Raw genomic sequence first — 12,273 nt, forward strand, 5'->3', positions numbered from 1 at the left:
TAGGAATATAGGTTTAAGGCTTAGAATATGAGAGAGAGAGAAGAAGAATGATTTTTGGTGTCAAAGAGAGAAAGAGAGAAGGATTTTATCATCAAGATTGTTGATTATTGAAAAAGGGGTGATATGACCTCTATTTATAGGGAAAAAAGAGGGTCGAAGAATCAAGAAAAAATCGAGTTCGAATCGGATTAAAACTCTTGCGATAGACAATAGTTTTTGCGGTTTTTGTTTTTATCATATCTTTTGATCCAAAAATTGGAATAAGATGAATAAGATATCGTTGGAAAGATATTGAAGTCTACTTTATAACCCAATTAGAATCAGATTAAAATATTTTATAGGATAAAAGATATGGCTGAAATAGTGATATGGTGTCAGTTTTGGATAGAGTTTGACATTTTATTCATATCTTTTCCGTTATAGCTCGGAATTGATATTATAATATATCATTGGAAAGATAATTTCAAGGGATATCCAACCATATAAAATTTGGATAAAAAATATGAGGCACGAAAATAATATCTGTCTATCTTTGAACGTCTTTCAATTCGGATAGAAATAGGATTTTCAAAAAGAAAATTTTTATTCAATTTCAAACTCTTTAATCTTATCTTTTCAAAAAAGGATAATTAATATCTTTTAGAAACTTCTAGAAGTTTCTATTTAATCCTAATTGATTTAGGAATTGGATTAAATCATTTGGACCCTCCACATGATCATTGGGTCGTAGGTAAGGTGGGCTTAGGTTCGGTTTGGGCTCGGCTTAATATTTTGGGCCATAACTTATTCGTTATAACTCAGATTTGGGCTTATAATATATCGTTGGAAATCTCTTTTCAAGCCCCATCCAACTATTCAATCATTGGACCCAGATAATGGACCAAAATAAACTGGATCAAACGTTTTTATAAAAAGGACACGAAATGAATGATTTTAAAGGACACGAAATGAATTATTTTGGGTTTAAAGGCACGAAAAGAGGAAAATAAGTTATGGTTTGGGGAAATGGGCTAGGAATTGGGTTGGTTTATGAAATGGAAATATGGATGTAAGCACTCCAAAAATTAAATACTCAACCTGACCAATAATGGCGGTGAAAGGTTGTTTATCATCGGGTTTGATTTTGGGGAGACATTTTTAGGTGTCTACAGCTTAACATCCATGTTGGCCTTTTCCTGGCCACGTGGAGAGCTGCTTCAGGCCACATAGGCACCTGCTGCCTACAAGGTCGGTTTGCCACTTATGTTGATAGGTGGCACCAACTTGGTTACCTTCCTATAAATACCCAAGCATATTTTCATCATAAGGTACAATCTTTCTCTTTCTCTTTCTACATCTTTATCTATTTCTCTCTCTAGAAATACTTTCTTACCTTCTCATTTATTCTTCTCATTAAATTGCTAACTTTAGCATCGGAGTGGTTATTCTTGGATAACCCTCTCGTTAGCTAATTTGTGTTGATTGTGCAGGAGCTGAATTGGACTTTAAACCTTTACCAACCCCAAGGATTAATGGAACTAGAGCTCATCTGAAACAATTGGCGCTAGAAGGAGGGGATAGTAATAACTTCTATCGTCCAAAAGACCTCTGGCAGTCATCGAAGGAAACTATGAAATCATAACACCGGCACTTGAAGCCAAAAATCATAAGTATGATAGCGGCATTCTTAATGTCGGTACAAGTAAAACCGTGAACAATGCACCTGAAATTGTGGTCGATGATGAAAATCATCTCATCCATAAGGACCCAGCAAAAATGCCGATAACGCCTAAGCAAAACCAAGCCATGACCCTGGACCCTCTGTAGGGGTTCATTCCGGAGGAATTAGAAATAACGGCCAAGGTGATGCGAGCAATGTCCAGGAAGAGGAAGGAAATAGCCGACATGGCCGTGGGTAGGGTAGCAGAAAAAGGGGGGTTTTCAGAGCCTGTGTTTGTTAACCTTGAAAGCCAGTTTAAACGGAAAGTAGAACAACCTCAACCCAAGCTGCAACCCTAACCTCGGCCGCAGACCCAATAATTGGTTGCACCGTCAACGCACCCAGTCTCCTAGGGCGTGCGGACAGGGGATTCAAAATCTTATCGGTAAGAGGCCAGCAGTGGGCCGCCGAGACGCATAGCGAGGGCTGTTGTCAGGCCTAGAATATCCCCATTCACTCAGAAATTCCTTAATCAGTAGATGAAAAAAATCAAAATGTCGTCATGCTCATATGACGGCAAAGGGGATCTTAAGAGATATGTGACAACCTTTGAATGCCACATGTTGTTATATACCGAAATGGATGTTGTGTGGTGCAAAGTTTTCCCTACGATGCTGTCGGGGGTTGCCTCATATTGGTTTTCCAATTTGGAGCCTAGTTCTGTTGATTGCTTTGAAACTTTGGTAGAGTCTTTCACAGGCCAAAACATAAGCAACAACGCGAGACAGAGAACGTCGGGGGAGCTGATGGTCGTAAGGCAAAGAGAGGAAGAATCACTGAGGGATTTCATTTGACGTTTCAACAATGAAGCTAATACCAAACCAAAGCTATAACAGGAAATAGCGGTGATGGCTCTCATGAATGGTTTGGGAGACAGTGACTTTAAAAGGTTTATGGCACGAAATTTGACAAGGCACATGAGTATATAAAAAGTGAAGAACTCTTAAAGTCTAGCAGCCAGCTAGTACCTGCCGAGCCGTCTCGGTGGCAAAATGACAATGTGGCATTCGATACTCGCGCCAGTGGAGTGAGTAGGTCGCAACAACAAAACCAGCAAAGGGAAAACAGACCTGGAAAAGGGTTGGGCCGTTATAGCAGTTACACGCTGTTGAATGCACATAGGGCTACGATATACTCAGTTAATCAGAACAGAGAAGACTAGAACCGACCAACGCCAATGAAAACTAAAGGCCGAGATGTGAAGAAATATCGTATGTTTTACAAGGATGTCGGCCACTATACTTAAGAATGCATCCAGCTGAAAGAAAATATTGAGGACCTCATCCAAAAAGGGCACTTATCACAATATCGAGCCTAAGCAGGATCGGGTCATCAACAACCTCAGCAGCCAAGGAAAACTGAATACCGCAAGCAGGGAGACTTGTCTATGCAGGATGATACTTACCGACAAAGCCACACAGAAATATACCGATAGGGCAATGCGCCACCCGGTCATAAAATCACGATATATGTCATTATCGGTGGGCCAGTACACAGAGGTTCTATGAGAGGGGAAAAAAAAAGTCCGTCAAAATATAAGCACATAGTCAAGTCGCTGGGAATAGAAGACTGACCTAGACCTGTTACGATCCCTTCCGTGTCTTTCTCAGAAGCTGATGTCAAGGGTGTAGTTTTTCCCCATGATGATCCATTAGTATTAATATTAACGGTCAATGGAGCCGATATCAAGCGAGCATTAGTTGACGGAGGAAACTCCGCTAACATCCTGTTTTCAAAGGCATTTGATGCAATGAGGATAGGCGGGGAATATTTAACGTCGGTGTCCTATCCTGTTATTGGCTTTAATGGGTCAACATTCATGCCAGAGGGTATCATCTCTTTGCAAGTCAGAATTGGTGACGGTGCAACAGCTAGGTATGTCATGACGGAATTTATGGTAATTGATGTACCATCAGCATACAACGCCATTATCGGCAGACCTATGATCCATGATGTGAAGGCAGTAGTCTCGATGTACCATCTGACAATGGTGTACGTGTCGAATGTCGGTAGAACAGAGTGCGTTAAAGGAAGCCATATCATAGCCAGAGAGAGTGTTATGTGTTAGCGCTGAAGCAACCAAGCCGGCAACCCATCATTGAACAGGAAACTCAGAAAAGAGAGCAAACTCCATCCACACATGACTTGGTAATGGAGAATTTTGATACCTGGTCGGTGAAAATTCCTCGCCCCTCACCGGGGGCAAAACTGCTGAAATTGAATTGCAGCCTCGTGTGCCGGGAAGAGTAGTGCGGGTTAGATCCGATATGGATGTCGACACACGATGCCACCTGGTGGAACTCCTACGGGAAAATGCAGATGTGTTTACCTTTTGGCAGATGAGATGCCGGGGATTCACCCCGATGTCATGGTGCACAAATTGAACGTTAACAGAAGAACAAGGCTGGTTAGGCAAAAGAAACAAATTTTCTTGATAGAAAAGATTAAAGCTATACAAGCAGAGGTCAACAAGCTTCTATAAGCAGGGTTTATTGAACCATGTACATATCCTGAATGGCTAGCAAACGTAGTTAGGGTGAAAAAAACCTTCAAGAAAGTGGAGAATTTGTGTTGACTTCACAGATTCGAACAAGAATTGTCTTAAATATTGCTACCCACTTCCCAGGATAGATAGACTGGCAGACTCAACTTCCGGCCACGCTTTGTTGAGCTTTATGGATGCCTTTCTGGATACCATCAAGTTAGTTTGTATGAGCTCTGACAGAACCAAAGCGGCTTTCATCACTGATGACGACGTATATTGATACAAGGCAATGTCGTTCGGGCTGCGAAACGCGGGAGCAACATACCAGAAGCTTGTAGACAAAGTCTTTGCCACAAGAATGGAAGCAATGTAGAAGTGTATGTTGATGACTCAATTGTAAAAATCCAACTGGCCGCTGATCATGTTGCAAATATGAGGGAAATTTTTAAAACCCTTCGGCATTATAGGATGAAGTTAAATCCAGAAAAGTGCGTCTTTGGAGTTCGGTCAGGGAAGTTCTTGGGGTTCATGGTAAGTGAAAGGGGAATAGATGCAAATCCAGATAAGATCGAGGCTATCCTTACTTTACCACATCCGAAGTCAATATAGGATATACATAAGTTTACCGGCCGCATGTCAGCCCTGACAAGGTTCATTAGCTAATCAGCTGGCAAAGCCTTGCCGTTTTTTACAGTGTTACGCCAGAACAAGACATTTGTTTGGGTAAGGAGCAAGAAAAAACAATAGAGGTGGTGAAGAACCATCTAAGGTCCTTACCAACAATAGCAAGGCTAGAACAAGGAGAGATCCTACAGTTGTACATCTCGGCATCCTCGAAAACGGTAGCGGTCACGTTGCTGGTAGAACAGAAGAAAGTGCAAATGCCAATTTATTTTGTGAGTCATGTCTTGAACACGGCAGAAAGACGTTGTCCCCTGGTAGAGAAAATTGCCTATGCATTGGTCATAATGGCGTGAAAGTTGCGGCCTTACTTTGATGCACATACTATTGAAATCCTAACGAATCAGCCGTTATAGAAATCTTTGCAAAAGATGGAAACTTCTAGGCGCTTGCTTAAATGGGCGATAGATTTGTCGGAATATGTTATAATTTACAAACCGAGAGTGTCAATAAAAGCTCATGCATTGTTCGACTTTATCGTTGAAACATCCTATACTAAAAAATAAGAAGTAATCGGGGCGTGGAAAGTCTCCGTTGATGGCTCTGCAGCATCAAGAGGTTCGGGTGCCGGTATCATCATGGTATCCCTACAAGGAGACGTATTTGAGTATTCCATCAAGTTTAAATTCAAAGCCTCGAACAACGAGGCCGAGTATGAAGCAGCCATGGCGAGAGTGTAGTTGTGCATAGCTGCAGAGGAAAAACAAATTGAGTTGTCAACGGACTCGCAGTTAGCGGCAAGTCAGTTTAGTGGCGACTACGAGGCTTGAGAACAAACAATGATTGCGTACTTGACCAAGTTAAGGGCCTTAACGGCAAAATTGGATCATTTTGAAATCAACTTAGTTTCACGTGCTCAGAATGCACAAGCTGACCATTAGCAAAGTTAGCTAGCTCAAGCTTCAACGATCTGGAACGCACTGTAATGGTTGGAATTTTAGAACATAAAAGCATTAAAGAGGAAGCTCGGAAAGAGGAAAATTGTGTTAATGGAGGCCAAGAATGGTATGATGACATATTGGCCTATAAGGTGCATAATGCTCTCCCCACAGACAAGGTTAAGGCACGAAAAGTCAAGAAAGATAGCATCTGGTTTGTCATCTTCCGAGGTAAGCTGTACAAAAGGGTTTTACGTTACCATTACGAAGATGCATAACGGCCTATGAGTCTGCTAGGCTGGTAGAGGAAATTCATGAGGGTGATTGCGGAAATCACATAGGCGGAAGGTCAATGTCCTTGGAGGCAATGAAAAGGGGATATTATTGGCCGACAATGAATGCAGACACCATGGATTATGCCAAAAAGTGCGATAAGTTCCAGAAGTTTGGGCCAGCAATAAACCAGCCACCAAACGATTTGACACTGTAGACACCTAAAATGTCTCCCCAAAACCAAACCCGATGATGAACAACCTTTCACCTAAATTATTGGTTAGGTTGAGTATTTAATCTTTGAAGTGATTAAATCCATGTATACATTCAATACATTTCATACACCAATCCAATTCCTATCTCATTTCCCTATGCCATAACTTGTTTTCCTCTTTTAGTGTCCACATTGCAAAACCTAGAGAAACTGATTTTTTGGCCTTATAATTTTGATCTTATTATTATTTGGTTGAATAGGCCTTTAAATAAGATTTCCAAAAATATATCATAAGCCCAATTACGATTTAAAACGAAGAAGATACGAGCGAAACACTAAACTTGGCCCAAAACCGACACCCTTCTACTAAAACGGCCATATATTAAAAATATACAAATATTTTTGACCTTATTCTAATTTCTTTGGAAATTAGACTTGATAAGATTTCCAATGATATATTATATGCCTTATTCCAAGTTACGGATCAAAAGTTAAAATAATTTTAAAAATGCGTAAAAAACTGGAATTGCCGTGCAGTAGCAAAATTGTTGTGTCACGGCCATATCTGAAGTGGCACGGCAGATAGTACCGTGTCACGGAAATCTGTACTGTGTCGCGGTACATATACCGTGACACGGTGCTTTTTCTGTGTCATTTCCCCCGTGCTTCTTTACCGTGACACGGTGTACTGTACCGTGCCACGGTGGACACTATTACGTCGCGGTGGACACTGCCGTGTCACGGTACATGTGCTGTGTCACGAAATTTTCTTGTGTTTTCTCCGCGTAAAACCTAACGCGTTTTATCCTTAGTTGGTCAATTTCTTTCCCACGTCACACCAAAGTACACCACGTCACGGGAATGCTTGCCGTGTCATGACATTATTTTTAGGGTTTTTATCTTTTTAGGGTTCCGTGTGTTCCCTCTACTCATTTTCCAATACCATTTTCGTAGCGGGAATAATCGGTCGTTGGACAACCACCCTCAAGCCAAACAATATTTCTACCTAAACTAACCTAAGACAAGTCTAGGTCAAGTAAATGATCGTATCCACAGGGAATGGGTATGAGTACACCGAGAATATGAAACGGTTGTAATCTAGTTCGGTCACAAATGGGAGGTTTGATTAAATAACTACTATATGGAGACAAACACTAGGGGGAAATGGGAATCGACACCAACCAAACCAATGAATCAAAACAATAGGCAAGCATGTACACAAATTGGGTGATAGAGAGGGTACTCAACATTTCCTTCTTTCGAAGCCACAACACTAAGCATTCCTAAACCAAACTCAACTAACAAGATAGGCCAACCAAGTCTTAATAACGGGAAGTAGACTACTAACTCAGGTTTGTCTTTCGATCGGTCCAAGAAAGCATTAAGGCACAAACAATTGGGATTTCTCACCTAATTGTCGCAACTAAGACTACTACATCATTCAAACAAGGAACCATAATCAAGAGGAATTTAGCATAATCATATAAGAGTGGGCTCACAACTAGACTCCATCTTTAAATGCTAGCATAGAAGTGAATACATGAGCAATAAGTGGCCAACCAATTACACATGCTATTATCCAATCCCTTAACAATCAATCATCAACCCAAAATGAACATGCAAGCACAAACATCAATCAACCCATGGCTTGGTTGGGTCTTCACCCAACCCCTAGCTAATTAACTACTCACTAAACATGGTAAAGGACATCATAACAACAAGTTCTAATTCTAGCATTAAGTTAACAAGTTAAGAGAAGTAGTAGGAATGAGGTAGATTGGACATGCAACAACAATTAAACAAAATCAAGATCGAAATTAACAATTCAAAGTAAATAAAAACTAAAATTAAAGAATAAGAGATAGAGGAAAGAGATTACTTAAAATTCTTCAAAGTTGAGAAACTGTTGAATTCTAGAGAACAATCTTCAATTAATCTAATACAATGATTGAGTTTGAGAAGATCTAAGCTAATTAATGAGGGTTTAGAGAAACTAAGGGCCTAAGAAAACTAAAGGGAAAGAAGATCCCAAAAACTAAAGTCAAGCGTCATATTTATACGCCCAAAAATAACATTGTAAAATCCGTCAAAAATTGGGCTTCTGAACAGGAGGAGCGCCCGCTCTTGGGCAAGGAGCGCCCGATCCAGGCATCCTGCGCGCCCGCTCCTTCTACTGCAGTTTGAGGCAGTTTGTGGAAGCTCGGGGAGGAGCGCCCACTCCACCAAGGGTGCACGCCCGCTCCTTCTACTGCAGGGGGTAGGCAGATTGTGCTGCTGGGATGAGGAGCGGCCGCTCCTCTAAAGGTGCACGCCCGCTCCTGCCTGGTAAATGTTCCCTCGAGAGAGTCTTCAAACTCATGCTACTTAGCCACATTCTTATTGCACCTACAAACACGAGCACACACATAAAAAGAAACGGGGAAGCCAAAAGATGCAAATCGCCATAAAAGGAGTTAGGAAAAGGGATTATAGTAGGGGAAAGAGTACAAAATAGTGTTTAAAATGCCATGATAAGTGGACAAATAAAACACTTATCAAATTCCCCCAAGCTAGCCAATTGCTTATCCCTAAGCAATTCACTTGGCGCAAAACAAACCAATAGATTAGTCCGCTCAAAGAAAAGCACATGTAAAGATAAAAGAATCCTTAAGCAAGAAATCTCGAGCATGAGGTATATGCCTTAGATCAACCACGGTCATGACTAGCCAAGGCCTAGCTAACCTTCCCGAATGTGCTCAACTTTGGTCCATTCAACTTATCTTACCGCGTCCCCAACACAAAGTTCAAATTTCCCCTAATGGTAGTGTCTCATAACTCCTCGAAGGAGCCGGAAGAAACATAGACAAAAGAAGTTTAAAGAACACTCGACATCTCAATGATAAGTACCCTCTCCATATGCTTGTGAACCGACTCCCTCCATCGACAATGGCTTCAACTACTCTACTAATATTACAAAACTCAAGGATTACGACACAAGGTTAAGGCATAGAGAAAACTAGAAGTGCATTGTAATTAAAGCCAAGCTAAGATGTATATACTAAAAGCAAACCCACATAGGTTTCAAACTTTGACCCAAATTACAAACCATGAATAAACTTGAGACAAAACCGCACCCCCAAGCTTATTTAATTGCTAGGGTGGTGGCTATTCATCACTTCTTTTCTTTTTCTTTTCATCATTTTTTTTTGAATCTTGGATATTTACATCATAAACTACTAATTACAATGAATTAAAAATTGAACTAAGAAAACAAGATTGGTATGCCTTAACCTTTTTTTGTGAATAAACAATACATAACAACCTTAATCAATCACTAAGAGTAGTTTAGGCCGCGATCTTGGGAGTTGGGACTCAAGTTCTCGATCTAGGTACTAAATCAAGGAGGATCCTTGCCACTCATTCAAAATGTAGTAGGCTTGAAAAATATTAAAACCTCACTTTTTGAAATAATGTGGGATCAAATATTACCTTTCGGGGTTCAAGTTCCTTTGATATGGGTGACACCTTTTTACCACAATCCTAGACCTTAAGTCTCGTACATTCGGTAAGATTATTCTCACACTAGCCTAAACTAGCCAATTCTATGTTCAACCAAGGGCATCTAAACCATGCTCGAAATTTTATTACAAAAAGAAAGCAAATATCCATCACATGCAATCCAATAACATCATTGAGGACTAGTCTAAAAGTTAAAGGTTTTTTTTTTTTTTTTTTTTTTTTTTTTTTTTTTTTTTTTGTTGAAATATAAACAAGAATAGGAGGAAAGGAGTTACCATTAACCTTGATGTAGTATCTTTCATGTATAAAAGATGATAAAAGAATAGTGATTAGTAGCAAAGCAAATAAAGATAGAATATCATGAGTGGATCATGCACATAAGAGTTGAACAATCATTCCACAATTCATAAATAAACCGTCATTTGCAAAACTAAGGCAATTATATCACAAGCTCACTTGAATTCATTTTACCATCAACGACACTAATCAAATCATCGAGCCAAATGACAACAAGCAAAGACAATATATACAATGTCTAATCTAATTAAAGAAAACAATTTTTTTTTTTAGAGTTAAGAGGGGGGAAAGAGACACTAGCTAAAGAATTTGGATTTATGGGAAGAAGAACTAGCTAGAGAAGATTGGAAAGGAGGGGAGAGAAGGAGGAGAGGAGAAGCTAACTAAAGAATTTGGATTTAGGGTTTTGGATATTTTGGGTTTTGGATTTTTGGGAAGGAGAAGAAGCTCATCAACAAATATCATCACCAATGGGGAAGCACATAAACCAAACCAAGCTCATTAAAATGCGAACATTTAACCAATACCAACCAAGATAGGCGGAGTATAATCATATTAAGCACAAAACTAGCAACATTAAATCCCAACTCAACACAAGGCCTAAATACTCCCCCAAGCTAGACATTTAGTTACCGCTTCAATGAAATAAAATAGGCAGTGAAGTAACCTCCCCCCAAGCTTGGGATTGGCACCGTCCTCGGTGTCCCAAGAAGTGAAAGGGGCATTGAAATGGTAACTAGAATGTCTAGATCATCTATGGCGCCCCGGCGAATAGTGATAATTGTAGTTGAAATCTACATCACTAGGACCGGTCGGGTCGTCTACATAAGGAGGTAGATCATAGTTGGGGCAAGAGCGGTAGTGACCATAATCCGACATACCTTGCTCACCCCAACCACCATCATAGCCGGGTGGGAACCCGTAATGCCCTCTTAGGGGGGATCAAGCACCTCCGAAGATGAACTAGCACCATGAACCTCGGGGACGTAGTAATAGCTAGGGTCGCCCCTATAATCACATGCCCCGGGTTGTGAGTAGTCATAAGGGGGATAGGAGCGAAGCTCATCAATTGAATAGCGCGGGCCTTGCCAATAAGGGTAGGTGGGTTGACCATTGTGCCAACCCGGAACCGGCCCTTGTTGAGGTAAGGGGGAAAGTCTCCCCTCTCAACTTGATGTTGGTAGCTTCTTTCCGCTACAAAACTTTGATATTCATTTTGCTCAAGGAGTCTTTGGTTGGTTAAATTCAGTTGGTTGAAAGCATATTCTACATCAAAGAGGGAAGAGGAAGAGGAAGAACCACCTACCCTAGATCGGGGGATGGAGGATGTACTCGCACGATGGGGTATAAGTACATCCTCGTCATTACCGGCCATACCACGTGGGGGCTTCTCACGTGGCACTTGCCACGTGGTCCCCACCGAGCTATTAACCGCCGGGTTTGGGAGAGTGCAATAATGCTTCCCATTGACTTTCCAACTATAGCGAATATTACGGCCCTCAATTTCAGTAAGGAACTTCATATCAGTAAGTGCCTTAATATCAAGCAAAGTGGGGCCATGAATCGGGGTCATTTGGTCTAGCTTAGACCTAAACCCTAATTTCCTCGCTATAATTGAAATCATCCCCCCACATTTAATCTCACCACTCATCTCTCCGCTCTCCCTAATTTCCTCGCATCTTTTAATGAACATGTATCCCATGTTCACTTACCCTTCCTCATTTCCTTCGAATCCTGAAGCTAGGAAGAGGAATTTGATCTCCTCTTTAGTTAGCTTCCCTAAGTCTTGTTTAGAGAAACAAGCATAGCTCATGATTCTCATGAAGATTTAAAGGACGGGGTGGATGATGTGGCTAGCATGGCTAGACCGGGTTGTGAAATTGGGATACCCCGCAATGGTATTCCACCAAACTTGCTCCTCATATCTTGAGAAGTAAGTACCAATGGGGTCATAGACTTGGTTAAAGACGGGCCATTCAAAAATTTTGTTCAATCTCGTTAAGGTTAGGGTCTTCTCGACATTGAACATTTGAAATTTAATTTCACACTCTAATGGCTTCCCCTCTAGGTTTATGTGCTTCATTGAGACCGTTGATAGGAATTCAAGAGTTATAGACTTGTAAGCCCCTCCCTATTGTTTAAGAAGTTTAGCCAACCGAAGTTTTCGGCTACCCTCCTAATCCCATCATCGACCCCTAAGAGCCGCATTGAATCTTGATGATAAAAGCGGGTTGGGATGATTTTTCTT

General features: G+C 40.8%; 1 protein-coding gene across 1 annotated transcript; it reads left to right on the top strand.

Annotated features, from left to right (window-relative positions):
* Nucleotides 1–2,876: 2,876 nt before the first annotated feature.
* Nucleotides 2,877–3,767, top strand: LOC145636824 (uncharacterized). The gene is made up of 2 exons (XM_081688366.1): nt 2,877–2,910; nt 3,310–3,767. The coding sequence occupies exons 1-2, from the start codon at nt 2,877–2,879 to the stop codon at nt 3,765–3,767; spliced, it is 492 nt and encodes a 163-aa protein (XP_081544492.1).
* The last annotated feature ends 8,506 nt before the right edge of the window (nt 3,768–12,273 follow it).

This window comes from Chenopodium album, chromosome 6, assembly GCF_948465745.1.
Source record: "Chenopodium album chromosome 6, dcCheAlbu1.1, whole genome shotgun sequence".
Classification (NCBI taxonomy): Eukaryota; Viridiplantae; Streptophyta; class Magnoliopsida; order Caryophyllales; family Amaranthaceae; genus Chenopodium; species Chenopodium album.